The 19,711-nt window shown below is 43.0% G+C and overlaps 1 protein-coding gene and 1 long non-coding RNA gene across 7 annotated transcripts in view; one reads left to right on the forward strand and one right to left on the reverse strand.

Annotated features, from left to right (window-relative positions):
• GRAMD2B (GRAM domain containing 2B) overlaps nt 1-19,711 on the reverse strand; it is a 102,630-nt gene that overhangs the window by 51,030 nt on the left and 31,889 nt on the right. Inside the window, exon 1 of one of the 6 annotated variants that reach the window (XR_009452582.1) lies at nt 10,084-10,365. The exons of 4 other annotated variants lie outside the window; for them this stretch is intronic. Coding sequence is in view for 1 of the 2 variants with exons in the window: in XM_059693744.1 (XP_059549727.1) it covers nt 10,084-10,166 (83 nt within the window). In the remaining variant the exon portion in view is untranslated. Of the gene's footprint in view, nt 1-10,083; nt 10,366-19,711 lie in introns of those variants that run through there. One more of the 6 variants, XM_059693744.1, reaches the window with a different exon arrangement.
• The window catches only part of LOC132233310 (uncharacterized), a 168,358-nt gene continuing 151,652 nt past the window's right edge, over nt 3,006-19,711 (forward strand). Inside the window, exon 1 of the long non-coding RNA XR_009452583.1 lies at nt 3,006-3,149. This is a non-coding gene — a long non-coding RNA (uncharacterized LOC132233310). The remainder of the gene's footprint in view (nt 3,150-19,711) is intronic.

Consider the following 19,711-nt stretch of genomic DNA (forward strand, 5'->3'; position numbering starts at 1 on the left):
TGTCTTCCCACATATAGTAAGCGGTAGGGAAATGCTTGTTGAATTACGGTGGGTTAGAGAAGAGTGTAGACATCAACACTAATAAAAGAGAAAAATGGTAATTGGCGTACGAGCTACCCTTTTCATTGGCTAATCAGGGCTATATGCAAATTAACTGCCAACTAAGATTGACAGTTAACTGCCAACTAAGATTGGCAGTTAACTGCCAACAAGATGGCGGCTAATTTGCATATGTAGGCACAATGCAGGGAGGCGAAAGGGAAAGCAGGAAGAAGCCCCCTGCCACTGACAGTGATCGGAAACCCAGGGGGGAGCTAAGAGCTGAGGGGCAGGGCAAAGGCGGCCCTGGGGCCGCCTTTGCCCTGCCCCCCAGCCATGATCGGAGAATCAGGTGCCTTTTCCGCCCTGGCCAGTGATAGCAGGAAGTAGGGGTGGAGCCAGCGATGGGAGCTGGGCACGGTCGAAGCTGGCAGTCCCGGGAGCTAGGGGTCCCTTGCCTGGGCCTAAAGCAAAGCCCACGATCGTGGGGCCGCTGCAGCTGCAGGTCCCCGCTGCCCAGGCCTGACGCCTCAGCCAGAGGCCTCAGGCCTGGGCAAGGGGCCGATCCTGCGATTGGAGGGTGATGGGGGTCAACGCCTGAGGGCTCCCAGTATGTGAGAGGGGGCAGGCTGGGCTGAGGGACACTCCCCCCCCCCCCACACACACCCAGTGCACGAATTTCGTGCACCGGGCCCCTAGTATCACATAAAATTTATGGAGAAATACAGTACTAAAATAAGATCTCAGATAAAAATGCTATGCTAATAAATCCATTGTGACCCAAAGTCAAGAATAGGGAACAGCAAGATATGCTAGAACAAGCTGGTATGCTCAGGACTTACCAGTAAGTAGATCAGTCAGTTCACCAATATTAACTAGCAGGTGATTCTCAGACAAAAACCAAAAACTTCATGCTGGTAATTGATAGCTACTGTGTGGGAAAGTCAGGAGTAGGGTCTTGCATACAATGACAAAACCATGACATGGAGCGGGGGGTGGGGGATGGGGGGGTGGGGATCTGAAAAAATGTAATTTGTAAACACATTCCCACATCGTGTAATGAAGAAGACAGTACAAGTAGACAGGGATAGCTGAACCTTCGGTCTAAATTCATGTATAATTTTTTCCAAAAAATTGTGCTTTCCATACACATAGGGTACACTCCTCAAGAAAAAGACATCATGTGTGACATTTGCATCCTCAAATAATTTTTTTTTTAATGCTTATAATATGCTCAACCATACCTGGGTATAGTATAAACATTAAAAAATAATTTTAGGGCAGAATAACAACTTTTACATTTTACTCTTTCCATAATGAAGCTAAAGGTATTTAAACTATTCTTATATACCTTATTCCACCAAATTAGGCTTCAGGCTGTTTCCAAAATTGAATTTATTCTCAAAGGAAGGGGGTTTGCCCAGCTATGACTGCTCAGAGAAGGGGCTCCAGGCTTTGAAAGTAACTCTGCAAGAAGAGTTTCAAAAAGATTTTGTACAACTGCAGCATTTTTGGAAAGGCTCTTGGGTTCCTTCAGTGACTAGTTAAGAGACAACACTCACATGTTTTTGAAACAAATCAGTCACATTACTTCATCGAAACACTCTGTACTTGTGCAAAGCACTCTGCACTTGTGGTTTATTTTTGTTGTTGTTAATCCTCATCTGAGGACATATTCTTTTCCATTGATTTTTAGAGAGAGTGGAAGGGCCGGGGCAAGACATCAATGTGAGAGAGACACATCGATTGGTTGGCTCCCGCATGCACCCGAACCAGGCCCAAGGATCAAGTCTGCAACTGAGGTATGTACCCTTAACTGGAATTGAACCTGGGACCCTTTAGTCTGAGGGCTGATGCTCCAACCACTGAGCCAAACAGGCTAGGGCTGTACTTGTGTTTTTAAAAACTGGAATTTATGAATGACTGCTGTGCAATCACCATGGAAAGCTGCAACTGAAATAATTAAGTTCCCTTAATTGTCAGGCCTGCACCCTCTCCAATCTGGGACCCCTGTGGGATCGGCCCTAAACCAGCAGTCAGACATCCCTCTCACAATCCGGGACTGCTGGCTCCCAACTGCTCACCTGCCTGCCTGCCTGATTGCTCCTAACCCAGGGGTGGGCAAACTTTTTGACTCGAGGGCCACAATGGGTTCTTAAACTGGACCGGAGGGCCGGAACAAAAGCATGGATGGAGTGTTTGTGTGAACTAATATAAATTCAAAGTAAACATCATTACATAAAAGGGTACGGTCTTTTTTTTTAGTTTTTAGTTTTATTCATTTCAAACGGCTGTAACCGCTTCTGCCTGCCAGCCCGATCACCCCCTAACCACTCCTCTGCCAGCCTGCTTGCCCCCTACTGCTCCTCCTGATGGCCTGCTTGCCCCCAATTGCCCCCCTCCGCTGGCCTGATCACCCCAACTGCCCTCCCCTCCTGGCCTGATCGCCCCTAACTGCCTCTGCCTCGGCCCCACCAACATGGCTTTGTCCGGAAGGTCTCCCGGTCTAATTAGCACATTACCCTTTTATTAGTGTAGATATTATTAAAAGAGAAAGGGAGAGAGGGAGGAAAAGAAATATATTCTTGACAGTTCACATAGGCTCTTGGAGCACCATGTGATATATAAAGCATCTAGCATAATACGTTGTTAGAATCAAATTCCAAATGAATTAATAGAAACAGTACAGTGATAAAAAAGTTGTCATGATGAACTAGTTTTTCACTCAGTTTACAATATACTTTTTTATAGCAATATACACTGGGGGTTTCAAAATGATCTGTAGGATCACAAGACAACTGTTTTCAGACAATAATCCTTAATAGTAGAGACATAAAAATTAGCATAATTCTTTGCAGTTTTTAAGTCACTGCACATGGAAGGCATAAACTGAAAAACCTAGAAGATAACAAATACGGAAATAACCAGACATCTGATACAGATGGACCTTAAGAAAACACCAACATTTGTACGCAGGTCACTATCTCCACTGGGGAAGAAGAGGCAGGTCAGCCACCCATCTCAGTGCCCGAAACGTCACTGACAGGACACAGAACAGCAAAGAGAGAGAAGAGGAGGAGCATCTGCCAGGACAGAAGCAGATCGTACAGGTTAATGGTAAATATGCATCTTTAAAATTTCTCTTTTCAACATAACTCAACATTTCTCCCCTCTTTTCCAACTCATTTCTTCTCTCTCCCTATCTCCTTACTTACAGTCTTGCCCTTCACATTTCCATTTCTCCACTTTGGTCTCTTTTTAAACAGGTCTTCATTACTGTGACCTCTATCTAGTTATTCATAGGTGCCCAGATATTACTATATATTGATTAGGGGCCTGCTAGGATCATCTGGTTAGAAGAGTGAGGCAGATGAAATAAGCAGATGAACTGATAACTGGAGAGTGGCTCAGTCAGAAATCAATCCCTCCATCAACACTATGAGTTTGCAAAGGTCACCCTAACAAAGCTGTGTTCTGATGGATTTGTTTCTCTCTCCATGTTAAAACTGTGTGGGTTGTTTTATTGGTAGGTAACTATTCTGCAAAGAAGTTTGGGGAAAAAGTGATTTATGAGAACAATGTCCACCATTTATTGAGCTCTCCTATGGTATGCGGTCAGGTACTGTCTGATCCTCTTCAATCCTCATGACAAGCTCATTCGCCAAGTCCAACACACTTACTAGTATATGTGCAATGGAAGGTGGATGTATTAAGGGAAAAAATAATAACAAATCAACAAAAATGTTGTAATATGTAAAATATGTCTCAATAGTGTAATCTGCATCTTGAGACATCACGTCCCATTATGAATGCAGGAACTTGTGACACATGTGGAATGACCAATGAGAGGGCGAGCATAAACTAGCTCATCTTAGGAATACAGTTTACATTGGTTCTGCTCCGCTTCTAAGGGTAATAAATTGAAGTTGGGGCCCTAACTGGTTTGGCTCAGCGGATAGAGCATCGGCCTGCAGACTGAAGGGTCCCAGGTTTGATTCCAGTCACGGGCATTTACCTGGGTTGCAGGCACATCCCCAGTAGGGGGCATGCAAGAGGCAGCTGAATCGATGTTTCTCTCTCATTGATGTTTCTAACTCTGTATCCCTCTCCCTTCCTCTCTGTGAAAAATCAATAAAATATATTTTTTTTTAAAAAAAGAAAAAAAATTGAAGTTTGGATAAAAATACTTCCTTTAGGGAGAAAGAGTAGTTATTAAGGTGACTGGGGAGGAGTCTCTCTCCATCACCTTTGCTTTATGCCATTTTAAAATGTGTTTAGTGCCTAAAACTGAGCATCTAAAGAATTAGAAAGATGTTTTTTTAAAAAAAAAAAGGTTCCATTAGGCTTTAGCAAATGGAAAAAACTCAGCCATTTGAAAATGGGGAGCCATGAGATAAAAGCTCAGTGCCAGGAAGCAGGATATGAAATCAGTGGATCACAGATGTAATAATATGAAATTAGTAGGAAAGATATAAACAAGCCAGCAGGTTAGTTAAGTAGCTTTGGCATGAGATCCTTTTAGCGTAAACTAAACACCAAGATGTCATGTTGGGTTCATGGCAATAGTCAGATGCCATCACAAGTCCCTCAGGCTGAACTGATGGAACGAAGGCTCACTTAATGGAACACTGGTGCTACTGTAGTTTAGGCCTTTTGAATGTTGACTATTTATTTTAATTACCTTAAAAATGTATCTTTTTATATCTATATCTATTGATACACACACACACACACACACAGACACACATACATACACATATATATTGACTTCAGAGAGGAAGGGAGAAGGAGAGATAGAAACATTAATGATGAGAGAGAATCACTGATCAACTGCCTCCTGCATGCCCCCTACTGGGGACTGAGCCTGCAACCTGGGCATGTGCCCTGACTGGGATGGAACCGTGACTTCCTGATTCATAGGTCAACGGTCAACCACTGAGATACACTGGCCGGGCAAGTTTAATTACCTTTTATGCCAGCCTCCCACCTCTACCCACAGCATGTCCCAGATCCTCCACAGTGAGGACCAACATAGCTGCGATTTATGGTGAGTTGATGTGTCAGGCACTAGGCAAAGTGCACTTTTTACGTTTCCCATTTAATCTTCAAAGCAAGCCTATATGAAACAGCTGACATCAGCATTATCCTTCCCAGATGATGTACCTGAGAGTTAGAGGGACTCAGTAACTAGCCAGGATCACACGTCTAGGAGACAGGAAATCCTACTTTCCTAGAACCTACATTCTTAACTTTACGTACTACCTTAATAAGTAATTTCCTCTGACATTAATCTCTAGACCGGACTTGGTTCATTGAATTTCTTTTCAAAACATGTAAGCCAGCCCTGGCTGGTTTGGCTCAGTGGATAGAGTGTTGGCCTGAGGACTGAGGGGGTCCCAGGTTCGATTCCTGTCAAGGGCACATGCCTGGTTGCAGGATTGATCCTCAGCAGGGGGCGTGCAGGAGGCAACTGATTAATGACTTTCATCATTGATGTTTCTGTCTCTCTCTCTCCCTCTCCCTTCGTCTCTGAAATCAATAAATATATATTTAAAAAAAAACAAAACAAAACATTTAAGCCAGAACATACCAGATACTTTATTTTTCTCCATCGTTTCAAACTCCTCCATTGATTGTTTTAGTTTAATATAATTTTTATACTTTAAATATATTATAAATTTTTTTTGCTATCCCAAATTTCATATTTAAAAGTGCATGAGTAATCTGTAAGAGTTAGTGACCTGACAATTAAAAATTTTTAAATTATGTTACAAATACACATAAACAGAAAAATAAATAATACATACACAATATATATTATAGAGATCCTCTTGCTAAATGGACATTTCCAAAGTTTGTAATTACGTAAGCACTAAAAAATCAAGCTAGATTCAATAATTATTTGTTTTTGCTCCTCTTGCTTCTAATTCAAGATCCCAACTTCAACCCTTATTCTGCTTGTCAAGTATCCCAATATGCCATGTACAAGACAGGATATATTGGATAAAAAATGCTGTCACTGCATGTAATTTATTTTTACTTGAATTCACGATTTAACGTTAAAGGATGCCCCTAAAATTGTTATTATGTCTTGATAACACTAAAAACTTGCTTTCAAGGTAAATGTTTAGGTTGCCCACATCTACCTTCTCTTTCTCTATATGTATAACAATTGGGGTTGAACACATTTCTAGAATTCTTATGTTCCAAGTTATTAAAATTTAAATGTTAAAAATTCAATTTGCATTACAAATACATGCTATGTGTAATGTAATTCATTATTTGAATTAAAATAATTTTGCCCAGAAATATATCAGCATTAGTTTTAGATATTTTTGGAAACTGATTAAAAGTAGCTTGGCTATTACTAAATCAGATCCACAGAGACACTAAGAAGTGAAAGTGCATCTCATAAAATGTGTGTCAAAAAAGTGAGGCTGTGTTAGAACTGTCTATGTACTGGGAACATAATATTCAGAATGAAAAAGGTAATGAAAGTGGGGAGAAACCAGGATCTCAAAAGGAAATAAGTTGTTAAATGACCAATTCTTGGTAAGAAAAGGGGCATAAAAATGCACTCTGGTGATAAGTAAATCTGCAGCCTCACTTCTAGCACAAAAATAAGTAACTAAGCCACAGCTCTCAGGCAAGTAAATGTACCTAAAAATTCTAACTGCTACTGGCAGAAAATTTGATGAGGACATTTTAAAAGAGTGGCATTTCCCTGAGATAGTTCAGCTGAATGTCAGCTACAAGCATATTATATACCTTAATTAGCGGGAATGGGGTTTCAGCTCTCCCAACTCACCAACAGATGGTAATTGAAAGTAATTATTTGATAGGTCCTCTGAAAAATTCAAGAAGGAAAAATATGATTGGAGTTTGCAACCTATTTAGAGGAGAGCTGACTAATATACAGTAAACTAGTATGTGAGTTAGCAACTTCAATGTTCTTATTTGTAAAATGGAGATAATGGTGTCTACTTCATTCTGTACGAAAATGAATGGAAAGTGTCGATCACACTGCCAATCAACAGCAAGCGTTCTCAATAAATGACACCTGTCACTACCCAGGAGGCTAGGCTCTAGGTGAGGAGTCCTATTGGGTGTTGTTAGAGATGCAGGGGAACGGGGAGCAGTAAGCCATTCGAACACCCTCGACAGAAAATGTCCTTTGGGACACCTGAACTTCAACAACTTCGAGGTGAGTGACTATTAATCTAAGTTATGAAGTTCAAAACGGAAGTTAGACTGCGTTTCTAAGTGTAACAATTTGGCTTCACAAAATGATTTCAAGTGGGGAATTATCATACCAGTATATCACTGTGATAATGTATCTACCTCCCTCTTAAACTTAGTCTTCTGTTACCAAAGCAAGAGTCTAAGAGCTCAGACGAAGAGCATATCTACAATCTTCAGTAGGCCTGGAAATGACCACTTTGTAGGGGAAAACAAACAAAAAACCTAATAAACAAAAATAAATTTAAGGAGGACTGCCTAAGGGATAAACATCCTAACTGTGGAGATTGTAATAGGCCAAACTTTTTAACAGCATCTCGTTTGTGTGTTTAATGTGACAAGGACCACAGAAGTCCCTAGGAGTGCAGTACTATACCCATGTGCCTCCTCTCAGAGCTGCTCTGGAAGCCCCAGGAGGGCAGATATGGCACAGACATTCCTGTATTCCCCACCAATATTGAACACATAGTAGGTATCCCTTTATTTGTTGAACTGAAATGAATTTGAAACTGACTGTTCCAAAGGAAGCGCTATGTTGGGACCTTGAGCTTCAATGCTTATCATCAACAAAAGTATATTCCCAACATCTAAAGCATTTTGACTTAAGAGAATTAGTCCAAATGCTGTGGTATGTTTTTTCAAACATTCAAAACAATCTCCTTAACTAGATCTCTAGATGATGAGGAGTATGAAGATTTGGAAACTCTGTAGCTGTTGCATAGACTTGAGTCATTCTACTTTGCGTAACTACAAAGTTTAAAGTCCTGGGTTCCAGTCTTGCTTGTGCCACTTAGCACTTCTGTCACCTATAAACGTCTATGAAATGGTGATACGACTATCCACAATACGTCTTCAGAGAAGTAATGTATATAAAAGAATGATTAAGTGATAACATTTGAGAGTTCATTTTGTTGTTGTTGTTGAACTTGACTTTTTAAAAATAGGTTTTTTATTGATTTCAGAGAGAGGAAGGAAGAGGGAGAGAGAGGTAGAAACATCAATGGTGAGAATCATCAATTGGCTGCCTCCTGCACGCCCCCCACCGGGGAAGGAGCCCGCAACCCATGCATGTGCCTGCACTGGGAATTGAACTGTGATCACCTGGTTCATGGGTTGATGCTCAACCATGGAGCCACACCAGCCGGGCAAACTTGAATTGTTAGCAGAGTTAGGGTTTTATTTTGGGGTGAGAAAACAAAAGCATTTTGTGAAGGTTATACTTATAGCAAGTTTTCTCCATCATTGATTTGTACATAGAGAGTAAAGATCATCGGCTTAAGTTGACAATGTTGGGAAGGCAAAGGACAGAACAGTCAAAGAAAGTGACACTGGACAAATATATGACCAAAGTCTTTGAAACAATAAATGAAAGCAGCTAATAAAGTTATTCTTCCAAAACTTAGCCAAACGTCAACAGACACACTGATGAAATATGCTTTTATAAACACAAGTCTTTATGTGGAACCAGGCTGTGAATTTTAAAAATTAGTAAATGCTGAAATAGTGAATGATGGAGATTGAATCTTCATTAAAATAATTTATCATCTTTGCTCAGGCCGAGTGGCTCAGTCGGTTGGAGCATCCTCCCAGGCATCAAAAGGTTTTGGGTTCAACTCCCGGTTGCGGGTTTGATTCCCTGGCCAGGGAGTGTACAGGAGGCAACTGATCGTTTCTCGCGCATTGATGTTTCTCTCACTTCCAAATCAATAAATCTATCCTTGGGTGAGAATTTAAAAAAAAGAAAAAAAATTATTTATTATCTTTTTATGCTAGTATCAATAAGGCATTTTTGATACCTCCAACAGCTTGGTACCATTAAAAAAATGGGCTATTTAGCTATATCTTACTATATATCACATTCAGATATTTATCTTAACATCATTTAATGTTATGGTGGTAGCAAATGCCGAAAGATTCTTTTCCTTCTTAGAAGAATGTCTGGGAATAACAATCATGCTTCTGGGATTAAAAAAAGAAAAAAGAAAAACAAAGCCGTGCAGGCAAAGACAAGTTTCATTACAGAAAGCTAATCCCTGTGACCAAAATATCTGAGTTTTCAGTTTCTTAAACCAGAAGAGCGTGTAAGTCAAACAATGTGCAAATCCTATTATGCACATTAATCTTTGAGGAGGAGTCACAACCCAGTATTTGAGGTGTTTCATTAGGTATTCAGTGTACTCCTCGATGCAGCTCCTACACCCTCTCTCTCAAAAATAGTGTTTAAGTTTGTGTTAAGTACCCAACCCAAGGCAGGCAGCCTTGGAGGGGGAAAGATTAAGCTTATTTCATATTTTCCACTCCCTTGAGGGGAAAAGAGTGAAGGACTGCGGGAAAGACACCCTCGAAGTCTAAATCCAATGACGAGTACACATCCCTGTGCCACTAACGACCAGCCACATCCACAGGGCAGCCGCATCGTCCCCGCACCATGAAGAAGCAGGACAAGTGAGGCAAACGTCGGCACTCTTTCTCGGCGGGGCTCAGAGATCGGAATGGGTTCCCCAGCCCTCCCTGGGGAATCACAAAACACCAATCTGACTTTCGGGTCCAAGAACTCACATCCCCACCGGACTGCAGGCTACAGTACCTTCCCGAAATGCGGCCGTGCCTCTTCTCTACGACAGAACCGGAGAAAAAGAGAGATCGGGCGCCGCAGAGCGCGTTCAAGCCTCAGGACCGCCCGCGTAAAAGTTCCCCAAACTCTTTCCACCCCGAAGTCGCCCCTGGCACGGAGGCTGGGGCAGCGCGCGTCCCCCCGCCGGGGCCGGGGCCGGGCCCGGGCCCGGGCCGGCTGAGAATACTCACTGGGCTGAGCCCACTTTGCTCTCCCTCTTCCCGATCACTTTGGCAGGCTTGGCGTCGTCCACATCTTGCTGTAGTTCGGTCATCGGGGCCGCGGCCGCTGGGCACCTTCAGCCCTCCGCGCGCCTCTGTCCCGCCTCCGGGTCCTCCTCCCGCGGCTGCCGCCCTCGGGGGCGCAGGCCCAGCGCGCCGCCCCCCGCCTCCCCCGCGCCCGCCGCCCCGCGCGCATCCAGGCCGGGCCCGGGCTGCCGGCCGCCAACCTGGACACGTCCGAGCGGCCGCGATTGGTCCGAGCGAGCGGGGAAGAGCCGCGAGGGAGGGAAGGGGAGGGCCGAGGCGAAGGACAGCCTCCGTCCCCACCCCAGGGGCGGAGGGAGAGAAAAAGGAAACCTGTTGAACTAGTCCTTCTTGGGGAGGAAGCTAATTGGCCAAGCAGGTGAGCTATTTGCCTAGGAAGGCAGCATCCACTGTGTTTCAGTGCTTGATGAGAGGGGCTTTTTAAAACCCGCACTGTCACCAGGGGGTTGAAAAGTGACCAGCCAGCTGTAGACACAGGAAATGGATACGACTGCGTGAGGCTCTCACGCAGATGCGCTGTGTGGGCTGGCTATGTCCTGCCCTAAATTATTCACATAGGATATTGCCTCGTTGAGGAGCGCTTCCCAGGGCCTTAATTACTTCAACAGCAAAGGTAACGAGAGGTGGTTGCCTTCAGTGGTTGTCTGGTTGACTATTCCTAGTTCTGTGGGGGAGAAGCTTTCATCAAAAGCTCCTAACAACTGATTTTTTATGCACCCCACCAGTACAATGAAGGCCCCTTCTTCCTGCCTCTTGGTGAGGTTTTGACTTGCTGGTTTTGTCTGAAGCATCCATTTATTCATTGAAGAAATTTTTGAGAGCTGCAACGTTCCAGGCATTCTTATAAACATTCCCTTATATAGCAAATAACTTATGTGTTGTTGGTTTTCAAATCTGTTACACAGTAGTTGAGGATAAGAATAACTTGTTGGAAGCCCAACTTTACTTTAAAACAATTGTAAGTGGCAATAGTAGAGTATGACATGTCTGGGGGAAAATATTATTAACTCTTTGCTCTGGGGCTGCAGTCTTCTGTTTTTCTTTTAAAATTAATTTTAGACTTAAGAGTAATTACAAAGACTATGCAACCATATTGTTATATAAATGTACTAGTGGCCTGGTGCACAAAATTCGTGCATGGGAGGGGGGATGGTCCCCTCAGCCCAGCCTGTACCCTCTCCAATCCGGGACCCCTTGGGAGATGTCCGACTGCCGGTTTAGGACTGATCCTGGGGGCCTGGTCGCCCCATGCAGCCTGTTCAGTCATCCGCTCACTTGCGATGGTCGCTTAGGCATATATATATATATATATATATATATATATATATATATATATATATATATATATATTCTACAAATATTCTCTCTCTGTTTTCCTGTTTTTTGTTTGTTTGGTTTGGTTTTTTGCTTCCCGAGCACTGAGCCCCTCCTGCAGGAGCCCATCTGGGGAAGGCGCCGGAAGCTTGGAGTCCATGCTCTGCAGTGCCCATTGCAGGCTCTTCCTGGGAACATTATGCCTTTAGCCTCCACATCCTTTCTCTAGCTCCACCCCCTACTCAGGATGAGGATGGGCTTGGAATTTAGAAGAGGTTGTCTCCCTCCCAAACTCTGGGTAGTGACTCTCTCCATAACTCTCAGGTGCCCTCCATGCTGTCCCCACTACAGCTCTCAAGCCAGAACTGACTTTTTCTGCCCTCAAGTAGTTTTTTCATTGCAGTAAAATATATGTAATATTTATCACTTTAACCATTGGTTAAGTGACATTAAATACATTCACAGTGTGTGTAACCATCACGACTATCTATACCCAAAACGTAAAAAAAAAAGTCATCCCCAGCATAAACTCTGTACCATTCAACAATAACCTCTATTCTCCTTCCTGTCTCTATGAATATGTCTGTTCTGGGTACCTCATATAAGTGGAATCAGACAATAGTATTTCTTCTGTGTCTGGCTTATTTCACTAAACTTCATGTTTTCAAGGTTCTTCCAAGTTGTAGCATGTATCAGTCAGTACTTCATTTCTTTTTATGGCTAAATAACATTCCATTATAGGTACATTTGTTTATCCATTCATCTGTTGATGAACATTGGGGTTGTTTCTTCTTTTTGGCTACTGTGGCTACCTTTTGGGTAAAAATACCTACGAATGGAATTGCTGGTCATGATGGTAGTCCTATGTTTAACCGTTGACAAAGCATGGTCAGGCCTCTTTTACTGCATGAGTAAGGGCAAGTGTTCCCCAGCGTGGGCTTACAGCTCAATTAACGAGCACTGAAATTGCCCTGAAACCTGTTCTTCAGTGTATGGGATGAGGACGTCAATAGTAGATCTTAAGTGAGAAAGGAGGGGGAAAGCTGGGGTAGGAAGGAGCCTGTGGGGAAATAGCAGATAGTCCTTTCCTAGAGTGGGGAGGAGTTAGAAAGGAGCAAGTATTTTACATAGTGACATTTGCCTAAAGTTAAAAGACATTGTGAACCAGCTTCCCAATTTGTTTATTCTTGGGGTTATTATACAATAAAATAGAGTGCAGTATTTAAAAGGCAGCAGCAGGCAGATGATAGGAGACACTTCATTGTAGTGTGAGAAAATAGAGAGTGAACATTATGTCTAAAATATATTTTAGGAGGCTCTTTGATTTTGCTCCAATAAAAAAACCTTTGCCTTTCTTCCTCCCAGCCTATGGGAACATAATTTCTTATTTTTAATATCAAAAGTAGTTCCAGCTGATATTTTCTTGCAGTTATTGAAGCAGACCAGTAGAAAATGCATGCATAAACCATCGCTTTTCAGGAGGTAGGGGATTTCTTTTAATAGCTTAAAATATTGATCAAATATTGGTCTCTTTTTAAGATTGGTCAGATACGCTGTACATCTGTCCATAGTCCTAGTGGCAGAATTCAATTATGAGTTTGGAGATTTGAGTGGTGCTAAGGTTGTAATGTATAGTTAAGTAGTTACCTAATTTATGACACGTGGCAGATTATGTATTTAATAGAAAACATAAGTGCACGTAAAGTGTTGTCACATGCCTATAATTTAATGCATATTGTCTGAGGACATATTTTAGAACAGCGGTTCTCAACCTGTGGGTCACGACCCCTTTGGGGGTCAAACGGCCATTTCACAGGGGTCGCTTAAATACATCCTGCATATCAGATATTTACATTATGATTCATAACAGTAGCAAAATTACAGTTATGAAGTAGCAACAAAAATAATTTCATGGTTGGGGGTCACCACAACATGAGGAACTGTATTAAAGGGTTGCGGCATTAGGAAGGTTGAGAACCACTGTTTTAGAAGATGATGCTTTTATCAAGATGGAACCTGGAAAGCTGAGTAATAGTTTAACTATGCATGATATTTTATACATCAATGTCATAAGTCAAAGAATTCCAGGAACACTCATCACATCATCCCTGTTTACAAATTAAGGTCAATATCCAAAAGAGGAAGTGGGAAAAATTGAGAGTTCAGAAGATAGCAATATATGGTAACACTGAAGAACTTAATTATAAAACTTTAAAAAACATTGTAAGATGAAAGTTGAGAAACATTACATGTAGGGGACCTTTACTGAATGATTTCTGTCAAATGTGAAAGAAAGTTTCCTGATGAATTAACATTGGGATGGGATTCTATAGAAGACTGTGGAACCTTCTACTATATAGGACTTTGAAAACAACACTTAAAAAAAAGCAAATAGGCCCTTGCCAGTTTGGCTCAGTGGATAGAGCATCAGCCTGAAAACTGAAGGGCCCCGGGTTCAATTCTAGTCAAGGGCACATGCCTGGGTTGCGGTCTCAATCCCCATAGGGGGCGTGCAGGAGGCAGCCGATCAATGATTCTCTCTCATCATTGATGTTTCTGTCTCTCTCCCTGTCCCTTCCTCTCTGAAATCAATAAAAAATACATTTTTAAAAAGCAAATAGAATAGTTCTGCACCACTTTTTCCCAAGCCAAGTTATACTGTAGATGGGGAAATCTGAAACATGTACTCTATCTCCCTCCAGGGATGAGGCAAGAACTAAACTTAGCACCTGTGTTGGGAAGACTAGGCAAGATGGCAAGGGCTTACTGGTCTAGGGGCAGATGGTAGTTGGGAAACAGTAGAATAAATCTGATTCTGTGAGAAAGCAGAAGCAATACAAACTCTTCTAGTTCAATACGTATTTTTAAAAAATTAAAATAAATGATGGCATATAAACAATAAGTTAAAATCTACCCGGAAGTTTTATTTTATTTTATTTTTTTAATTAAATCTTTATTGTTCAGATTATTACATTTGTTCCTCTTTTTTCCCCCCATAACTCCCTTCCTCCCAGTTCCCGCCCCACCCTCCGCCCTCACTCCCTACCCACTGTCCTCATCCAAGGTGCACGATTTTTGTCCAGTCTCTTCCCGCATCTCCCACACCCCTTTCCCCCCCCAGGAATAGTCAGTCCATTCCCTTTCTATGTCCCTGATTCTATTATGATCACCAGATTATTTATTCACTTGATTCTTAGATTCACTTGTTGATAGATGCATGTTTGTTGTTCATAATTTGTATCTTTACCTTTTTCTTCTTCTTCCTCTTCTTAAAGGATACCTTTCAGCATTTCATATAATACTGGTTTGGTGGTGATGAACTCCTTTAGTTTTTACTTATCTGTGAAGCTCTTTATCTGACCTTCAGTTCTGAATGATAGCTTTGCTGGATAAAGTAATCTTGGTTGTAGGTTCTTGGTATTCATCACTTTGAATATTTCTTGCCGTTCCCTTCTGGCCTGCAAAGTTTCTGTTGAGAAATCATCTGACAGTCGTATGGATATTCCCTTGTAGGTAACTGAGTTTCTTTCTCTTGCTGCTTTTAAGATTCTCTCTTTGTCTTTTGCTCTTGGCATTTTAATTATGATGTGTCTTGGTGTGGTCCTCTTTGGATTCCTTTTGTTTGGGGTTCTCTGCGCTTCCTGGATCTGTAAGTCTATTTCTTTCACCAGGTGGGGGAAGTTTTCTGTCATTATTTCTTCAAATAGGTTTTCAATATCTTGCTCTCTCTCATCTTCTGGCACCCCTATATTTCTGATGTTGGTACGCTTGAAGCTGTCCCAGAGGCTCCTTACACTATCTTCGTATTTTCGGGTTCTTTTTTCATTTTGCTTTTCTGGTTGGGTGTTTTTTGCTTCTTCGCATTTCAAATCTTTGCCTTGATTCTTGCGCTCCTCTGGTCTGCTGGTGGGAGTCTGTATAGTATTCGTTATTTCAGTCCGTGTATGCTTAATTTCTAGTTGGTTCTTTATCATAACATCGAGGGTTTCATTAGATTTCTTGAGGATCTCACTACATTTATCGGCGGTCTCACCAGTCTTTTCGAGGGCCTTACTAAGTTTATCAGCAGCTTCTATACAGTTCTTAAAAGACCTTAAAAGTGTGGTTCTGAACTCAATATCCTCCATTGACAGTTTTGTCCTGTTTCTTTGTCTCCGCATTTTTTATGCTTTCTTGGTGCACCCCCTAGTGGTCTTTGTGTGCAGTCTTGTTGTAGTTAAGTCTTGATTGTTGTTGGCAATACCGGGGGTGATTTGACCTCCAGGCTAACTGGCTATGAGAGTCAGCTGTGTCTGCAGTGGGAGAGCTTCTGTGCTGGATCTCTAGGGCGGTGCTAATCTAGCGTTTGCCTGAGGCTATCCGGCAAATGGCTCTGCGCAGGGCTTGGGCGGGGCGGGTCCCTGGGGATCTACAGGGTGGGCCGGAGCGAGCAGTTATGGCTGCTCTCAGTTCCATCCCTAGGGGCTCTGCCTCACAGAGTCCCAGCAACTGCTGCAAACCTCGGAGAGAAAGCTGCCTTCGAGTTCTGACCGAAGCCAGACAGTCCCTCTTCTCCTGTTTGAGTCTGGGTCCCTAGAGACTCGCCCGGATCTGGAGCTCAGAGTCTGAAACTCCCTCCCGATTGAAAACAACAACCGCGCCCTCCGCCTCCAGCCCGCTCCACGTGCACTCCGCACCTTAGTATTTCACTTCAGCACTGCGCCTCCTCTGAGTCTGGGTATGATATTCTCTTTCCTCCTAGTTGTAGAATTTCCACTCAGCCAGCCTTCCTGTGGTTCTGGATGATGTCCGTTCTGTCTTTTAGTTGTTTTTTGAAGTGGTTGTTCGAGGCAGCAATCTCCTGCGTTAACCTATGCCGCCATCTTGGTTTCCTCTCTACCCCGAAGTTTTAAACTACATGTCTATTTTCTGTATGGTGAATGTCATAGATCATAATATGTGAAGTGGGGAGGCCTCTGAGACCATTCAGTAGCGTGATTTTTTCCCATCAGATTCTGAGGAAATCCAGGGCTCTTTGAGCGAGTGGGGGAAAGAGCTGCGTTTGAAATAAGGTCTTCTGACTCCATTGCCTACCTCTAACCACTACTCCAGTATACAAACTGCTTCAGTTAGACCTCTTCCGCTAGGACCTCTTTCATATGTTTCCGTTCTGTATTAGTTTCTACATGAGGATAGGGGAAAGGGTTGCCTGTCACACACTAAACAAAATCTAAAAATCCAATTCTCACTGTCATTCTTCAGAAAGAGCCTGAGCTTCAGAGAGCTTAGTGACTTGACTAAAATTACAGCATCCCATGAGGATGAAGACCCAGCTTTCCTGACTTCTAGTGAGGTGCTTGTAGGGGTGTAAGAGAGTGAACAGAACAAAGCAAGGTTTGTTGATGGCAGAGACATATGACTTATAGGGGAGAGAGAGAGAGAGAGAGAGAGAGAGAGAGAGAGAGAGAGAGAGAGAGAGAGTGTGTGTGTGTGTGGTTGGGTGGGGGGGGAGGGGAGAAGCCCAGGACTCTCAGATACATACATCACATTATTAGGGAAGGAAGTGGTTGAATATAGAGCTGTCTTTGGAGCTGCATTTTGGCAGTTATCTATTGCTGCATAACTAACCACTTCAAAGCTTGGTGGCCTAACAATAATTTTTTTCTTTCTCATGGTGTGATGGATTGATGGGGCTTGGCTGGATGGTTCTTACTTGGGAGTCGCCCATGCAGCAGCCGCCAGATGGCACCTTGGGTTGGAGTCATTTGAAGACTCAACTGAGCTGGGTGTGTACTCCTCTCTCTGGTGCTTCAGCTGGGATGGCTGGGACAGCTGGGCACTGGCTGAGCATTTTAGTCTCTCCGCAGGGCTAGCTTAGGCTTCCTTACAGCCTGGTGGGCTCCGTGTCATTAGACCTGTTACTTGGTGTCTAGCTTCCTACAGAGCATGTGTTCCATTCAAGGTCAAATCTGCAAGGCTGTCTATGGAGTAGACTGGACATCAGGCAGCTTCACCTCTGTTGCATTCTGTTGGTCAAAGGTGAGCCACTGGGCCAGCCCAGGTTCAAGGCAAGGTGTGAATAAGGAGTGTAGTTCACTGGGGACCGTCGTTGGAGACCAGCTATCACAGTGCAAATAATAGATCTGGCAATCTGACTATAGATATTTGTCATTGGGCATGTGAGTCAATGGGCATTTTCTAGCAGCACTGTTCTACATGCATGAGATACAGAAGTGAACAAAACAGACAAAACCCATTCTGCAGTGACTCTTATGTTCGAGTAGCAGAGAGCAAAAATGTAAAAAGCAAGCACAGAACACAGTTTCAACAGATGAGAGACCTAAGGAAAACAGAAAGCCGTGGAGGGGGAGGAAGGCCGGTTTTACACAGGAAGGTGAGGGAGGCCTTTTCGAGAGGTGACACCTTGGCTGAGACTTCAATGAGGGGAAGGAAGAAGCCCCATGAGGTGTGATCACAGGGCTTGCCAGCCAGAGGGAAGAGGGCGGAGAACTTAATGCAGGACTGAGCTTGGCATACTCAGTGCCTGGAGTGTGAGGAGGGAAGAGAAGGTTGGTGAGAGAGGTCTTGCAGAGCTGTTATCTTTGTCCATGTGGTTATTATCTGTCCTCTCTTACAAGAATGGAATCTTTGCAGAAACAGGGGGCATGTCTGTCATGTTCACTGCAGTGCTGGTTCATGTTAGACGCTTAGTAAGTATTTGTTGAAAGAATGAATGAATGTGTCATTGGGTGGTTTTTTCCAACCACTGTTTCTCAACTACATTCCCCTGGAACTCTAGCTGACCCGAGATATTCTAGTGTTGAATGCGATTGGTCTTTTTTTGTGACTTACAGGGGAAAGGACAAGAGTGAATGAAAAAGAAATGTAACTTATATGCCTTTACCCCAACCCACCAACTAAAAAGAGAAAATCTGGCTCATGCTGCTTGTCACTTGTCTGCTAGCTGACTGCAAGTGCTTGAGACAGGTCGGCGAGGTCCCATAACTCCCAGATGGTCTAGCTTCAGAGCACATCCAAGAATCCCTGTTTATAATCCACAGGCAACACTTTAAAGTTATGGACTCTCTCATGGTTTCTTAGAGAAGCAGGCATACAGTTACTTCCTTTCCTTGTTTTGGGAATTAATGATCACATCGCCCAACGAGGACTGGTCTTTCTCTCTCCTCACACCTGGGTTAGGCACATTCTGCGTTCCTCCCTGTGGGATGTTTTGACAATGCAGTCGGTGCAGTGCAGTCAGCACCTTGTTTTGAAGCAGTTACAGTCGTAGTTAATAATTGTTAAAGTAGTTTCTGCATGTTACATTTTTCTTTATGTCACGCATTGCATACTTTTTATTGCTTTTTTTCTGATTTTTTCATTCGTTTTTACATATTTTCATTTTATTACCCCTTCTCGACAGTTCCTATTAGCATTTTGTTACCTTTTCTTCCAATCTGTCCTCTATGTAGCACTATTCATTGGTGAAAATCATCCAACAAATCAGCTGGCAAAGAAGGAGCACGGGAGAAGGGAATGCAGAAAACACCTCAGGCAAAGAAAGTTTTTCTATTTCTCGAACATAGCTTCACAATGTTTTGGTTGAATCATAAATAGAACCTTCATTTGAGACAAACTGAACAGCTTGTCCATGCTTCCTTTCTTCCCTCCCTCTCTCTTTCCCTCCCTCCATCCCTCTACTCACCCCTCCCTCCCTCCCTCCCTCCCTCACTCCCTCCCTCCCTTCCTTCCTTCCTTCTTTCCTTCCTTCCTTCCTTCTTTCCTTCCTTCCTTCCTTCCTTCTTTCCTCCCTTCCTTCCAATTAACATTTTTTTTTTGTTCTTTGATGCCTATTGTGTGCCAGGCTATATTCTGAGTGATGGAGCTATAAAAATAAATAAGCACCTGCTTGTTATAAGTGAGTTTTCTATCCAATGAGAGAGCGTTCAATAGACAGATAGTCACAAAACATACATACGCAGAACTTTCACATTCATATGTCACAACCAAATACTTGGACCAAGTGACATCATGATGTCAAGTGATGGGAAGGGGCAGGAGATGGCCCTGTGATGCTTCATGTTCTTCCGTTTTGGATCAAACACAAGCCATCCCCCCTTCCCCCTGCACCCCCTCTTCACCAATCTGCACAACTTGTTGAAAGGCCCTAGACGGAAAGTCAGGAGAACTGGGCCCTAGTCCAAGCACTGTGCTTTGTGCTGGAATGTGAGTCTATTAATGGAATACAGCAGCAGAATGC

This window comes from Myotis daubentonii, chromosome 4 (assembly GCF_963259705.1).
Source record: "Myotis daubentonii chromosome 4, mMyoDau2.1, whole genome shotgun sequence".
In the NCBI taxonomy this organism is placed as follows: Eukaryota; Metazoa; Chordata; class Mammalia; order Chiroptera; family Vespertilionidae; genus Myotis; species Myotis daubentonii.